This window comes from Ranitomeya imitator, chromosome 3, assembly GCF_032444005.1.
Source record: "Ranitomeya imitator isolate aRanImi1 chromosome 3, aRanImi1.pri, whole genome shotgun sequence".
NCBI classification, from domain to species: domain Eukaryota; kingdom Metazoa; phylum Chordata; class Amphibia; order Anura; family Dendrobatidae; genus Ranitomeya; species Ranitomeya imitator.
This window is the reverse complement of record NC_091284.1, coordinates 460,038,061-460,055,453: the sequence shown is the minus strand read 5'-3', so window position 1 is coordinate 460,055,453 and position 17,393 is coordinate 460,038,061. Positions and strand designations below refer to the sequence as shown.

Genomic DNA, 17,393 nt, shown 5'->3' with positions numbered 1-17,393 from the left:
ATCCAGCGATGTCTTCACTTGTAACCAGAGTAAACATCGGGTAACTAAGCGCAGGGCCGCGCTTAGTAACCCGATGTTTACCCTGGTTACCATGCTAAAAGTAAAAAAAAACAAACAGTACATACTTACCTACAGCCGTCTGTCCTCCAGCGCTGCGCTCTGCACTCCTCCTGTACTGGCTGTGAGCCGGAAAGCAGAGCGGTGACGTCACCGCTCTGCTTTCCGGCTCCCAGACAGTACAGGAGGAGAGCAGAGAAGCAGAGTGCAGCGCTGGAGGACAGACGGCTGTAGGTAAGTATGTACTGTTTGTTTTTTTTTACTTTTAGCATGGTAACCAGGGTAAACATCGGGTTACTAAGCGCGGCCCTGCGCTTAGTTACCCGATGTTTACCCTGGTTACCGGCATCGTTGGTCGCTGGAGAGCGGTCTGTGTGACAGCTCTCCAGCGACCAAACAGCGACGCTGCAGCGATTCGGATCGTTGTCGGTATCGCTGCAGCGTCGCTAAATGTGAAGGGGCCTTAATAATGGAACCTTGGTCAAAGTTATCTGAGCACACAAATCTCCAAGGGTGCCCAAACTACTGCATTTGCCCGTTTTCCTTCTTGTAATTTTTAAAATGCAAATTATTAATATATATATATATATTTTTTTTTTACTTAACCCAGCGGTTGTCTTTTGTCTGGGGAGACCGATTTTGAACTTTGGTATTTTTTGGGGTGTTCAAGATGCGGTTCTGAAACTTGTGGTTGATTGACTTAAATGAGGATGGGTCGGTCGGCCATCGGTTTCAGAGCCGGATCTTGAATATTTTAAAGAATATTGAAGTTCAAGGTCGGTCGTTTTTGACCGAAGACAACAGCAGGGTTAAATACAAAGAAAATGTGCCATCCTAACTGCAGGCAGTTTAGAGATAATTTAATCTTCAACTTGCTTAACTGTTCACAATAACAGTAATTTTGACCTGGGGTGGCCAAAATCATATTTACATTTTAAGTTACCATTACTCCATGGCAATGTTCAAAATACAAGTTATGTGGTATTTTGATTCTCACAGTTGTGGTCTACCTATGATGTCAATTACAGGCCTCTTATATTTTTTTAAGTGGGAGAACTTGCACAATTGGTGGCTGCCTATATAATTCCCCCCCTCCCATACCAGGCTGATTGCAGGGGCTCTGACCACTGGGAGCCCAAGCAACCACAAGATTGGGGCTTTTGACCCTATCGTAAGGATAGGGGATAGCTTGTTTTTTTAAAATAACACATTAATTGCATATTTTTGACCATTTCTTATGTTGTATAGATTAGAAACATGCTATTAATATTTTTTAATTTACTACACGGTAACTATCTATATACAGATATGTTACTAACATGAATTGCATCAGATTCCTCTGCTGTCCTATTGACAACAGTTCCAGTAGCATTCTAAAGTCTCGCCATAGGGAAATTGTGTCAGAGATGTAGCTAGAAGTTTTAGAACCCTAATGCAGAAACTACAGTTATGAATGCTACACATGCACCCAGTAGATCGAGCTCCTCATCCTGATCCCCATTCCAATTGATGTACATCCTTAGTTCCACTGTTGTCACCTAATTGATGTGGACATCCTTAGTTCCACTGTTGTCACCTGATGTGGACATCCTTAGTTCCACTGGTATCACGTGATTGATGTGGACATCCTTAGTTCCACTGTTGTCACCTGATTGATGTGGACATCCTTAGTTCCACTGTTGTCACCTGATTGATGTGGACATCCTTAGTTCCACTGTTGTCACCTGATTGATGTGGACATCCTTAGTTCCACTGTTGTCACCTGATTGATGTGGACATCCTTAGTTCTACTGTTGTCACCTGATTGATGTGGACATCCTTACAACAACTTAATTTTGCATCCCGATGACCGTTCCTGTCATGGTTTCATTCAGGCAGAGAAGATTCAAATTTAGAACCTGGAAGGAATGACTTTTATATATATCTTCAATTTGCACTCAAAGTTGTTTTATATCCTATTGATAAATGATGTTCTGTATTACTGTATAGATACAGGAAACGGAATATTAACCTTCCACATTTGATGTAGCAGACTTCGGAGCCGCAAAAATGATCTAGAAATGGTGTGTTAAACCTCATTAAATAAAGGAAGAATATGATTAGCGGTCAAAAAAGATATTTTTGAATAATGTACCTATTTTCTACACCTTTCGTAGCAAAGCTCATCTTTTATTGCATTTTTTCTTTCTGCAGAAGGAAGGAACGTTAATGCCTGATGTGCGCGAAGCCAAGCAGCAGTCCCCTCTCAGTAAAAAGAAGCGGGACATTATAAACAATGGACTGTCTTTTAAACCTCAAAAGAACAATAAGCCACAAAAGAACAATAAATACAGTCACCACTATGGTTCAGATAGGGAAAATGATCGCAACCTCTGCCAACAGCAGTATGGAAAGAAAAGGTTTCAGAAGAAACAGAAGAAGGTAGGTTGTGATTTGTCTTTAAATACTCCACGGCTTTCATTTCCCAGGAAGCATGTGCCTTATTTGAGTTGTTTGTATCTGAACTACATGTTGCTAACACCACCTTATGACCTGGTTTATTCACCTGAGGCAACAAAGGGCCTTTCATGATTAGCTTAGTGCAGCTTTATTAGCCTCTTACTGAGACATGGCTGTCTATATAACATACTGTATCGTTATGTAGTTGCCCCCTGATATCCTTTTCTATTAAGTCTATCAATTTAGGAAGTCTATCTGACTGGCTGGTGAGGTCACTTGTTCCCTGCATGAATGACACTATTAACTTTAAGACACTTATGTAAGGCTCTGCTCGTCAAGGACTCATTTCCTAAATCGTGTCTTTGGCTTAAGGTGCCTAAGGGTTACTGGAGTGTGAAATACTCTAAATCTGCCATAGTTCTTTCACTGTTTGCTTTACGTTACACGCTTTATCGTATGTTGAAGTTAGCTGCTCAGATTTTGGCTGCAGGCTAATAGTACGGCATTTCTGTACACAATGTTTCTTCTTGAAGGTCTATATAACAATGGCAAACAGAGATCAGATAATTGATGTATCCAATAAAGGATGCATAGCTCGGCACAATACAAGAAGATGACAGTTTAAGGAAAAATGAAACAATTAAGAAATTTACTTGGTATAACCTGATCAGATACCTGGATAGATTTATTTATACATAAAATTGATAAAGACAAGGTGAAGGAGTGGGAGGATACCCCCCACACCCTTCCAAGCAAAGGAAATATTTATTAGTCGTTAACATTGGAAGCTCATATACGTCACTCCGTGAGAAGGATGGTGTCTGAGTAGCGATCCAATCTGTACAAAATGTATATGGAAACTCGCTACTCAGGAGTATGCAGAAGAAGAGATAAAAATTTATTGAAGCAATCCAAAAACCAAAAGAACGTTAACATTTCGGTCCTATGTTCAAGGCCTTCATCAGAATGTCACAGATTGGCTTAGATAAGAGGTGCACATGTAGGATGTGTTGTAATAGAGCGACCGCAGTTACATGTGTTATTGCGCATTCACACACGTGACTGCAGTCACTCTACTATAAGACATCCTACATGTGCACTTGTTCCGTTATGTTCTAATGAAGATGCGGAACATAGGACCAAAACGTTAATGTTCTTTTTTATATACATTTCATAATGATTAAGGAGGACAATCTACAGTTTCTAAACTGCATTAGTTTGAGAGTTAGTGATGATGCCAGTTATTCTTTCGCTCACCATGATCCATTCTTATTTTTTTAACAAGATCTAATAACACTGTTAGGAGTTTTATAGCTCCTATTTATGGCCAATTTGGCTGCCATAAAGCTGCCATTTACATTTGTTTTGGTTCTTTTAGGCATATCTAGGACTGGTGTATTTAATAAGGCTTGCTGATAATTTGTAATGAGATTGACTCCCAAGGGTCAAAATAAATATTCTGGTGTGTATAAATGAAGGAAGATAAATATTATTAAATGCTGTTCCTACCCTTTGAATAAAGCAAATTTATCCATGTTGGTGGCAAAAGCTTTTTTTTTTTTATAGAAAAATATATTTTGTCTTTAATATGATGGCATGTGTGTCAGCAAATTATAATGAAACATTAAGTTGTCACCTTGTAAAAGATGTTCCTTAGAATGTTAGCTATGTTAATTGAGGGGTTCGTACCACTAATTTTACTGCATGAGGGTAGACTAGGGAGGAAATAGATCTGTTGGTACCTTTGCAGCATGTGTGTTATATAACTTTAAAGCTCACACAGTATATAGAGTGGTGTGAAAAAGTATTTGCCTCATACTGATTTCCTATTGCTTTTCATGTTTGTCACACTTAAATGTTTCAGATCACCAAACAAATTGAAATATTAGACAAAGATAACACAAGTAGTCACAAATGCAGTTTTTAAATGAAAATCTTTATTATTAAGGGAAAAAGAAATCCAAACCTAGAGGGCCCTGTGTGAAAAAGTCCCCCTTAAACATAAATTATCTGTGGTTTATCACATCTTTGGGAAGCTGAGTTCAATTTCTCTAGCCACACCTAGGGATGATTACTGCCACACCTGTTCTCAATCAAGAAATCACTGAAATAGGACCTGCCTGACAAAGTGTGACTCACATGCACAGCTCTGCTACATAAACACATACTGCTACACACACCTCTACTGTAGCCTAGACATTGATTTTATTATATATTATCATGTTATGACGTTCTTTCCTGACGCATGACTTTAATTGCCATTCAACTACTCAATATATGTAGCTTTAGTGATGTGCAGGTCCTGGTAGTTTTCTCATCTGCCCTTTCTGATCAGACTGACCAGTGTCTGGATCGAGAGAGAGAACTGTGCCACTGCATAGTTCTCTCTGTAATCTGGAAGTCTGCTGCATAAGTGATCTGATCTCCTCATCAGAGGAAGCTGCCTCTGCACTATAAGACGCATAAACATTTTGCCACATTTTTACTAGCTGAAAAGTGCTTCTTATAATCCAGAAAATATGGTAATTAATAGATTCTGTGAATTCTGATGCTGTCATGTAATTTTAACAATGTGAAAATATAGATTTAGATATATAATTCAGCTATCTTAAGAGGTTTTCCTAGAGACTTAAGGTACCGTCACACTTAGCGACGCTGCAGCGATACCGACGACGATCCGGATCGCTACAGCGTCGCTGTTTGGTCGCTGGAGAGCTGTCACACAGACTGCGACCAACGATGCCGGTAACCAGGGTAAACATCGGGTAACTAAGCACAGGGCCGCGCTTAGTAACCCGATGTTTACCCTGGTTACCATCCTAAAAGTAAAAAAAAACAAACACTACATACTTACCTACAGCCGTCTGTCCTCCAGCGCTGTGCTCTGCACTCCTCCTGTACTGTCTGTGTGAGCACAGCGGCCGGAAAGCAGAGCGGTGACGTCACCGCTCTGCTTTCCGGCTGACCGACGCTCACAGCCAGTACAGGAGGAGTGCAGAGCACAGCGCTGGAGGACAGACGGCTGTAGGTAAGTATGTAGTGTTTGTTTTTTTTTACTTTTAGGATGGTAACCAGGGTAAACATCGGGTTACTAAGCGCGGCCCTGCGCTTAGTTACCCAATGTTTACCCTGGTTACCAGTGAAGACATCGCTGAATCGGTGTCACACACGCCGATTCAGCGATGTCTGCGGGGAGTCCAGCGACCAAATAAAGTTCTGGACTTTCTTCCCCGACCAGCGACAGCACAGCAGGGGCCTGATCGCTGCTGCCTGTCACACTGGACGATATCGCTAGCGAGGACGCTGCAACGTCACGGATCGCTAGCGATATCATCTAGTGTGACGGTACCTTTATAGCAGTGGATAAAAGAGTTAGATCCTGTTCTGTGGAATCGACTATTGTTATACAATACATTCACAGTGTGCACATACAGTACAGCTTCTATCTACCTATCTAGGCAAGCCAAAATGCAGGCAGCACTCAAGATAATTCAGATGCAAGAGTGGTTGGTTTGTTTTTGATAAAGGCTCAACAATGGAACCAATGGTGCTATATAAATAAATAATAATAATTAATGTTGCCACTATGCACATGGGCTAATAAACCATCAGTTTTTGGCATCAGAATTACCTTGACTGCTGCCTGCATTTTTTTAGCTTCCCTAAACAGATAGCTAGATAGTTAGAAGCTGTACTGTATGTGCCTACTGTGTATGCATTGCATAGCAATAGTTGGTTCAGTGGAACAGGATCTTAACTCTCTTATCAAGTTATAAGTCTCTAGGAAAACCTCTTAAGACATTAATATCAAAGTGTTTTGGGGTAGTTTAAGACCTTTGAAAATCTGCTCCATTATTAGACTTTAGAGATTACGGCTTGAAGCTTCTGATTTTACGTCTCCTGCCGCTAATGCAAGAACTGTTTTGTGAGCAAGTCAAGTTTGTTCTATGATTGAGCCAGAATCTGAAAAGTCATTTCCTAAGGCAGTGCTTTAATTGCGTAACTCAATATATAAAACTAAATTATATATTATTTAGATAAAACATGCTCCTTAGTCGTTTTATGCAAATCTTTCTGGCATTTGAACAGGTAGTATAATGTATTCACCAGCTTAACCCAGAGCTCTGACACCTCTTAGATCTGCGAGCTCTTATCAGTACGCTAATTAAAGCTTATACTTTACTAGCAGTATGAACGTTTTCCAACCCTTCATTTTCATTTCAGCTGTTAACAAATATATTTATTAAATGTCTGGAAATTGCAGAACAGCCAATAATTAAGGACTACATCGTGCACCCGCATTTGTAAGTTATTAAAAGAAATGCTTAAAAGTAAATGAGCTATACGTTCTAATTCACTGTTAAAGGCAATTAGTGAAATTAACTTTCACAGGGAAGTAAAAGGAGAAGGAAAGATGTTCTGTATTCAGAGGATTTGATCTTAAATTGTCTTGATTTGGAAGAACTTATTTTCATGAACTTTAGTTCATCACGGAGAAAATATTTAGTATTTTTATTGACCTATATGAATATAGACATTTGTAAATATTTATTGCATCTAATTCTATGTAAAATTATTCTTAAATTTAAAGTGGTGGCCAAGTTAAAAATAATGTTAACAGAAGCAAGGGATGAGTGAAAATAAATAATAAAATCATATATACACATGTGCTCCAGTCCATGTGTTCTGGTTCAACGCAGGCGGCTCCAGTGTGACAGCAACCGATGATCTCCCATTCTTGGTGACCTGACTACTGAGGTTTATGATTGGCCTTCATTCTAAGATGACTGAAACAACATGTCATCTTTTTCACCTCTGATAGATTCAATCACCTGACAACAGCAGCCAACCATGGTCCTCAGCTTTCAGGTGAACAAAGAGCAGAACATTATTCCTTACTGTACAGGTGGAGACCGGTGAGCTGGAGACTCATGGGGTGAGCATTGTAAATGAGTATTAGAGATGAGCAAAACATTTTAAGATCAAAAGAAGTGCAGCGAATCTTCCCCAAAAATGTAATTTTCAGCTAGAAATATATATATTTGTACCGTGTTAGCCAGTAGATAGAAAACTATTTAAATTTGAGAATCCTTATTGCTTGATACCTTTTATTGGCTAACTGAAAAGATGGTAACAAAGTACACACTTTTCTCAGGTCTCATTATTTATCAGGCATAGCATTTTGTGTTATGCTATGCCTAATGAAGCGATCTGAGTAATCTCGAAAGCTTGCAATTTGTTACCATCTTTTCAGTTAGCCATTAAAAGGTATCAACCTAAGAAAACTCTCAGATTTTAATTATTTTCAGCTAGTAAATTTGTGCAAATCTTATTGCTGGTAAGCCTGTGATTGCTCATAAAATACATATGAGGGAGAGGAGAAAAGACCACTCTGACCACGCAAGCTCATGTTCTACTGGACAGAGAGAGGACCCTGCTGACATTAAGAGGTTACACTCTACAGAAGAGAGAAAGAGAGAAAGGACCCCAGTGATCAAAAGTGCTTACACTCTACAGAAGAGAGAGAGGCCTCACTGGCCATAAGAGTTTACATGCTACAGAACTGAGAAATAGAGAAAGGACCCCAGTGTTCATAAGAGTTTACACTCTACAGAAGAACTGACTTGGCAAACATGTAGAAATTCCTGGGCAATCCTTTAAAACTAGATGGTAGCCCGATTCTAATGCATCGGGTATTCTAGAATATGTATGTAGTTTATTTATGAAGATTTTAGAATAATACATTGAATACACAGGATTCGGCCGGCCGCGACCAATTAGCAAAGCGTGGTTCAAATCCCGCGCCAATTCATGGCCGGACTGCGCCTGTTGCTGATTGCTCGCGGCGGCCACGTAGTATGTAGCACAGCCACGTATTATATAACAGCTCACGTAGTAAATAGCACAGCCACATAGTATATTGCACAGCCACGTAGTATATAGCACAGCGATGTAGTATATAGCACAGCCACAAAGTATATAGCACAGCCCACGGAGTATATAGCCCAGCCAGCGGAGTATATAGCACAGCCCCCGGAGTATATAGCACAGCCCACGGAGTATATTGCACAGCCCACGTAATATATTGCACAGCCCACGCAGTATATAGCAATGTGGGCACCATATCCCTGTTAAAAAAATGAATTAAAATAAAAAATAGTGATATACTCACCCTCTGTTGGCCCCCAGATCCAATCGAAGAGTTTTCCGATGCTCCTCGCGCGCTCCGGTCTCAGGAGTGCATTGCGGTCTCGCGAGATGATGACGTAGCAGTCTCGCGAGACCGCTACATCATCATTTTGCGAGACCGCAATCCATGGAGCGGTCACTGGGGCGTCGCAAGGAGCGGGAAAGGCCTGTTCCTGATCTGGGGGGCCGATGGACGGTGAGTATATAACTATTTTTTATTTTATTATTATTTTTAACATTAGATCTTTTTAGTATTGATGCTGCATAGGCAGCATGAATAGTAAAAAGTTGGTCACGCAGGGTTAATAGCAGCGTTAACCGAGTGCGTTACACCGTGGTCAACGCTGCCATTAACCCTGTGTGAGCGCTGACTGGAGGGGATTATGGAGCGGGCACTGACTGCAGGGAGGAAGGAGCGGCCATTTTGCCGCAGGACTGTGCCCGTCGCTGATTGGTCGTGGTTATTTTGCCACGACCAATCAGAGACTTGGATTTCCATGACAGACAGAGGCCACGACCAATGAATATCCGTGACAGACAGACAGAAAGACAGACAGACAGAAGTGACCCTTAGACAATTATATAGTAGATAAGGCACTTTTCCCCTGTCCGTACATATTTTTAGGACTGAATTTATCACCCTTTAACAGTTCACAGTAAATGCAGCAAATGTCTTCATATAGAATGTATGGGCTGTAGACCTATATCACTTATACTCATAATGATTTATTATGACCTTCTAATGTGCCTATAAAAAAGTTGGCTGTCAGTGATATTTTGAAAAGTTGTCCAGAAAAAAAATCAAGTTGGCAACCCTGCCTTATCCAGTGACTCTAGAGATGGAAAATGACTGTGCCATACAAACTATGATTCACTTGGGACCTTTGATCTGTGATGGTCCAGGTACTGAGCACCACTGTGCAAGGTATGATAATCCGAATGATATCATAACTGCAGGGTATTATGTGGAATCAAGCTCAGCAATCGTTATGTGGAAGCAAGCTCAACAATGCAAAGTTACAATAGCCTGCTCTCTGAGGGGTCAGTAATGGGGAAAATGGTGCCTGGCATTTTTTTTTGCAAACTGCTTACCAAATTTCAACATGTTCGAATTTCAGTGAAACCATGAATTTTAGCAAATTGACTTGACTTCAATCCTCCACAGATCGATCTGTTCATCTCCAGTAAATATACAGACTTATTTCCAATCCTTATCCCTTTTTTCTGAAAAATACATTTAAGGATGAACTATTTTTTAGAAAATTGTCTTGGAACTCGACATTACTCCTAATTATGCATTGTTACTTTATTTCCCGATGGGACTGTGGTTTGCATGCGCGTTACGCCAACGCTTGTCTCGTTGTGCGGTCTGGCATCTATATACCCTCTGCACATGACCGAGAGTCATGGTTTCCTTCCACACTCCCACGTGGAAAGCAACACTCCAATTTTTTTATCTTACCACTGGAGCGATGCCACTAATGTGTGTTTCCTGCCCCTAGTATTATGCTTACCAACCGCTGCCTTCATCTTTAATTGGCGCTGTTCTGGTTGGTCTTCTGAAAGTTGTGACCTGCCAGATCGCTCCAGTGTTTGCTGAGTGAGCTGTTGGTGACTTTTCAATGTAAGTCTATGAGAATCAGAATGGAGACTTTCGTAGACTTACATTGAGAGTTTGTGAGTTTGTGACGTTACCTCTGACTTCTGGCCAGTTACAAGACAGTGGATCGGAACCAGAGCGGAGCTGGGAAGAGCGGAAGATAGCGGCTGGTAAATATATTACTAAGGGGCAGGGAACCTACATTAGTTCCATAACTAATGAAATGAAAAAAAAAAAACAGTACTTTAAAGGTTAATTATGCCATTTTTCCACAGATGTTATTCTTCCCAGTTTTTTTTATAAATATAAAGTTTGTATAACATCATGTACTTACAATAATAGCCATCAGTAAATCTTTAGAGAAATATCAATATGTGTCAATATTCGCTGGATAAAACGATGACAAGGCTACTCATTGCTATAAATAATGAGCTTGAGATGTTGGCTAGTCTGTCTATTAATGCTGAAGTGTGGCTTGTAATGAATGATGTAATGTAACATGGACCATGGGCCGAGCTAAGGTCAACCTCTAGAGGCATGTTGACAGATGGGGCTGATTGTCTGTAGCTGTGTGATCCCAGGAGGAGCTGACAGCCCTGGTGACAAGGGATTTACAATGTGCTATTTACAGTTTGGATTTGCAGTTTTTCAGGGAAGCTGGAGTGCTTTTTAACAGCTGCTTTCATTTCACTTTTTCAGGAGCTGCTAATTGAAATAGAAGTTGTGGGTGGGCTCTGTTCAAAAGAATAGCTATGGATAGATACATGTGAAGCCGCCTGACAGCTGTACGCACTCAGCAGTCCGCGCCAGCATCAAATGCGTTACTGTAACCGTGTTACTGTCATTCGGTGGCGTAGCATAAAAAGAATGAATTGCTAATTGATTGCTAAGCTGTACATATTGTTTTCTTCTAGAATAGACAACCGTGGGTATTGTAAAATACATAATTGGCCACGACACTGCAGACTCACATCCCGTGTATTAGGAATAATGCACGGCTGATTATGTTAAGGACAGTATTCTGAAAGGTTCAGGTAATTGAAAGTTAATTTACCATTGAATAATGCAGTACTTATCCTGTTAGAAAAAAGAAAGTCTGTTTATTTTCTGCAAGTGGCATAATGTTTTAATCTTTCGTAGATCTTCTCTGAGGAAAATAAATCTGTTTAAACCCTGTATAATATTCCAGCTAACGGGAAAACATCTGCTCGAGTCTATAAAAGAGAATTCACAGCTCACTACATTCAGAAAATACTTCTCCTTTACTAGGACTACTGTACATTCTGTTCGCACGCCATTTCATCAGTATTTGGGCTCTCCAAGATTCCCCATAATCCAATATAAAATAAAAAATGTTCATAATTTTGTTTTTTTTTATGAAATATGTCAGGATATTTTATTTTAATAACTTGATTAGAAGCAAATTTATATGGACAATATTACCACGGCAGATCCCATGTCTGAACGCCATGCTCATTATTTATACATAGGCTAATGAACTTTAAAGAGAACCTGACAAGTCTCTCACACCCTGCAAACCACCAGCATGTGTACATTCATACATTTTCAGTATGCAAATAAGGTGGTTTCCCCAGAGGAGTTGTCCACAAACCGTGTGCATTTCACATTATCAGAGGCGAACTGCACATGTTCGGAAGCAAAGTAGTCTGACATCAGAAGAACAGAGCTTAGCTGGCGGCTGGTCTTTGTCTCCTCCACGGACTTCAGGCCTCTTCTTTGTTTCTGGACATGCCTGGTGCTCCTCTTAAGCAGAAAAGTGTACACTGTGCTTCAGAAGTGCACTGACATGTAAGAAAGAAAGTTGCACGTGCTTGCAAGAGATGGTGATGACTCCAACACTTGCAAATCATGCTATCATGGCCCCACAGAGGCATGATAACATGGTGAGTGAGACAACTTGTCTGGGGAAGCCAACACCCCATCGACTAGTCTGAAGATTATTTGATAAATAAAAACGAAATTTAAAAATAGTTTTTTGACACACGTAGTTATAATTATTTATATATAAATGTACCCGTGCTGGTGGTTTGAGGGTGGGCGGGGACCTGTCAGGTTCCCGATAACTAGCGAAGCAGGATAATTGGCCCATAAGTCACAAGGTTGCAATGAATAAAAATTTTGCATTGAGGGGTGCAATGGTAAAACTAACAGCCAAGAAAGTTGGTGTGTCTATAGCAGAACTTCTGAACCTCATTAAAGAGGACCCGTCACTGGATTTTTTTTTTCATTTAAATTCAATACCTCCACCAGCTGTTACTGCTCCACTGATTCAGAATTTTTTTTTTAATTTTTCTTCTTTGCCCTTCAGGTCCAAAATTATAGTCTTCAATAATAAAAAGGTTTCCTACAACTATCTCGGTGTATTTAACAGAAATCTTATGTTGGCATGATTGGCCTGCATCATAGGAAGAATAACAAATGCTAACATAGAAGTTCTCCGGTATACTGTACACCCAGTTGGTTGAAGAAAACATTTCCACCAGTGTCACCAAGTGGCATACCTTTGGAATTAAATGGGACAAAAGGAAAAGGAAAACTTTATGAAAATCGGTGAAGTAGCAGAAATTGGAGGAAGTACTCAGTCAGTTTAAATTAAAAAAAAATCCAGTGAAAGATCCTTTTAATTTCAGGGGGAACCCTGAAGAATTTACAATCCTAATACCATTCCTGCCTTGAAGAATTGTGTAATTGGAATGGGTAATCACATGGGTAGAGTTCGTAGGCAGGATGGATTACACTGGGGAACAATTTGAAAAAAAAATTCAGTTGAGTTAGGTTTTTGTGCTGATTTATACTAAAATTGGCATGCTGATTCCAAAAATGTAATCGTTTTTTTCTAGCACGTCAAGTTTTTCCTCCACAACTTACCTGCCAGAGAAGCACAATTGCACTGATATCTGTAATAAGATTTGTTATCTGATTACAATTCGACTCATATAGAGCTACGTGGCAACTTGTAAGAGTAGTCACAACTGAGACAGTGTGGTGAGAGGTGTGTGCAGCTCCCAATACGTCATAATTATCAATATCTTTACACAAAAAATTTATCATAGTAGGAATAAATAGGATTTGTGATAGCTTTTCTCTTTATATTGGGCTCTTAGTTGTAATTTATATATCTTTTATGATTTTTTTCTTTGTTAGTTTTCAAAGCTTGTAACTTTCCATCTCAGTGTTTTATTTACATATGTACATATTTCCTTTGTTTCAGATCATGTCTGCTCCTTCTTCCTCTCGTCATAAATGCCTATTTGTACTATTTAAAAAAATACACTTTTTAGGTACAGTAGTTTACGTATTTTTGAGATGACAAAAATCCTATAGTTCAAAAACTTGACGTGATAGAGAAAAACTGAGATCATTTCTGGATTCAGCATCCAAAAATTAGTTAAGAACAGTTGTCTGACCTAACTCCTAAAAAATTGTGTTCCGCAGTGATTCCCATCTCACCCATGGATAGCTTTACTACAAAAAGGAAGGACATAGTGTCTATGTACTTTATATAGATAGATAGATAGATAGATACTTAGCAGATCTATGTGTCTCCTTGCTAACAGACTACAATCAAAGCTTGTGTAGTCTGTCATTGCAAGTATAATCTCATTCATCTGTCATCTACTTCTTGCTAATTTACCAAATGTATATTTGAAAGAAGCATAAAACTAATAAAAAGAGTATCACTGTGGGATCAAACCACATGGGATTTCTTAGTATTCTGTTACTATGGTGATGAATAGACCTAAATAGCAGCTATTAGCACAAAATGGAAAGAGATATTTAATGAAATCGAGACTAGAAGGCTAGACGTAGCAGAGATGTATCCATTTTTATTTTAGATGCATTTGAGCAATTAAAAGGTTATTGGTAAAGGTGTAAGCCATGCCTATAATTTGTGGTAGATAAAATTGTCAGAAATAGAGGTAGTGTAAATCTGAAGTTGTTATAAAATTTCTATATTTATTAAATATTGTTCAATTTCACTGTAAAATTAATAAAAATAGTAACATTTCTATCACCTGGAAAATTAATTTACAAAATGGAAAATGCTGTGCTTTCAATAGCATTAATAACTGTAGTCAAAACAGCAGAAAGGAGCTTTTAGCTTCTGAGCAAATGATCTCAAATATGAGACAAAGGATTTCTAGTTTTCTTATTTTCAATAAAGGAAATAAAAGAAGTGATTAAATTTTGGAAATTTCCATAACTGCTAATATGTGAGTTTTCCAGTACAATGTAAACTGTATGAAATTACCTTACATTAAGCAAGCTTTTGCAATTAAACAAAGACTTTAATCGCTGCACAATGCTTTATTTAGCCTTTCTTGTATTTTATCTAAATTACAGAACAGCTTGCAATTAAGAAATCATTAAAACTAATAAATATCGTCTACAGTTACAGAGGCGTCTCAAACATTTATTAAAGTGTTCAATTCATGCTGTTCCTTCAAGTGTATCACCTTTGTGGATCCTCTCTCTTCAAATACATTTATGCTGTAGTCCTCACCTTCATAGAAATATGATCCCTAGCTCAGAGGCGTAGCTTGGGTTTTGGCTCGAGGAGAGGGGCACAAAAGATCTGAGTGAGCCCTTAACCAGGTAACCATGACTAAACTACAACTATGGTGGAGCCCTCTAATAGTGGATGAAGTAGAACTTCAGCAGATGACTGCGCTTTTACTCATAAAAATCTCTGTGTAAAGAAAACACTGATATTACTGCCATATAGAGACCATATAGTAGTAAATATCAGGGCTACAGAACATATAAGAGATTACAGTACAGTTACAGATAATGACTTACCGTTGACGTTCTTTCTGATGGAATTGTTCACTTTTCCTGTCTTTTCCATTTGGCCCAGACCAACATGAGAACTTCTCCAGCCAGGACTCGTCTGCAGAGAATACAACAAAGATATGTCTGACTCCTGTGATGCAGTGACCCCTGTTACAGCTAGGGGGTGCTGCAAATTCTCCTCAGTATATGCACGGAGGCGTATTGAGGCCATGGGAATACATGGCAGTTGCAGGCATAACTATGATGTGAGATAAAATCGGCATTATTGTAAATGGCCGGTATGTGTCGCAGAGGAGATCCTCTGCGCTGTAAGCTGATAATGTTGCTCTGGGACCAGAAGTTCCACAAGTGTTTGTTTAGTTATAAAGGGGGGGTACAGGGGTAGTTGGAGAGCTGGGCGGGACTGACTAACCACACACACCTCCTACTTATGGGGGTGGTTAAAGCTACATAATGTGACCATGGTTTGGGTCACATGGTCAGAGTGTATGGACTTGAATAGTCACTGTGAGGTCCTGAAGGCCTGTGTGTTGGAATGTCCTAGAGTGGACTGGATTCCTAGAAGCACATGGTGAGGCTATGGACTGAAGGCCTGTGTGTTGGAAGTGCCTGGGACTGGACTTCCTGAATAGCACATGGAGAGGCCATATGTGCAGAGTCGGTGATGGTACTGTGTTGTGGAAGCTACCAAACTTTCTGCAGGTCTGGACTGTCGTGAGTGCCCTGGCCCTGGACGGGGATCCCAGTAAGGCAGCTTTTCTCTGGGAACAAGGACTGACAGGAGCCAGTTTGTGGAGCAGAAGCTCCTGTAAGGTAACTCCAGATAAAGGGGGTTACGGTCAGAGAAGTATCTGCCTTTAGAATATACTGTCCGTGGTTATTATGTTCCATTGAACTGTTCATGGTGTGGTTTATGATGTCTAAATAAACCAGAATAGACAGTTTATTTGAGGAACCGTGCCTGGTTCTTTAATCCTGTTGCCAAGTGAGGGTCCCTCCAACACACTCAGGGAGTGCTATCTCACACTCCTCACATTTGAGGCACCATCCCCATCTATCCCAACATGCACAAACTCCTTATCCTGCTGATACCCCAATACTGAGCTGCTGATGCCATATGTGTCCCTATTACGGCACCTACTGTGTGGTACTGTGTGCCCTCTAGATGGTAAAAAAAACCCTCTAGAATACATTAATTCCCTATACAAGTGTTAGGGTTGGCAGACCGCACTAAATATAAATAAATATGAAGTTTGATTGCAACCCAGGGTCCACCGTGCAGAGATGTGAAACCACAGCTAAAGAAAAATGGCGGAAGCATGCAGCAAGCGATCTTGAAAGCACATGGGGTTAAATATCACCCTGTGTGAAACAGAAAGCAATTACCCAGCTCTGTTAGTTTCACAGAGGGGCAGAATCAGTATGGCGCAGCTAGTTGCCACGCTAGTGGAAAATGGTGCTATGTGAATTCCCTTTTACTTTACAGGGGAGCGGTACCCTCTCAGGGGCAAGGGAACAGATAGTGGACAAAGTCACAGCGGATGCACTCATATGAACTCCTCTCCGGAGGTGTCAGAATTCTAAGGGCTATACGCCCGCCCTGAGCACATGCACAAACTCCAAGTACAATGCACTAAATAATCCTCAATATTGTATTCTGCCCTCCTAATAGGCCTCCATATGGTATATTGCACTTCCCATAGGACTGAATGTAGTATAATGCACTCCCCATAGGCCTCCATATAGTATAATGCACTCCATAGTCCACCATATAAAAAAATGCACTTTTTATACAGTAGGCCTCAATATAGTACAATGCACTCCTCATAGGCCTCCATATAGTATAATTGATCCCATAGTCCTCCATATAGTATAGTGCACTCCTTATAGGCCTCCATATAGAATAATGCACTCTGCATAGGCCTCTATGCAGTATATGCACACCCCATAGCCAATCATATAGTATAATGTACTCCCCATAGGCCTCCATATAGTATAATGCACTTACCATATGTTAGGTCTCGAGTTCCCACTTCTGCACAGGGGGAATCTCGGGCCGTCTCCGCTGCGGTCTCCCATTCCTATCCAGCCGCAGTGGAGTCTGCTCAGCAAGGACGTCGGTCCCAGCGTCTTGCTCGGTCTCGCTCTGTACAGAGAGTTACTGCTGCTTCTTCAGCTGTTGCCATTAAAGTCAGTGCTGGTCAGCAACGAGCGGACTTCTCTGGGACTAAGTCCTTATTTGCACACACTGAGCATGCCCAGGGCAAGATCTCCCGTTGGAGATCTAGGGTCA

The 17,393-nt window shown here is 40.2% G+C and overlaps 1 protein-coding gene across 1 annotated transcript in view; it reads left to right on the top strand.

Moving 5' to 3' along the window:
- Window positions 1-17,393, top strand: part of LOC138671659 (autism susceptibility gene 2 protein homolog) — a 1,859,492-nt gene that overhangs the window by 886,854 nt on the left and 955,245 nt on the right. The window contains exon 2 of the mRNA XM_069759830.1: window positions 2,251-2,478. Coding sequence (XP_069615931.1) covers window positions 2,251-2,478 — 228 coding nt within the window. The remainder of the gene's footprint in view (window positions 1-2,250; window positions 2,479-17,393) is intronic.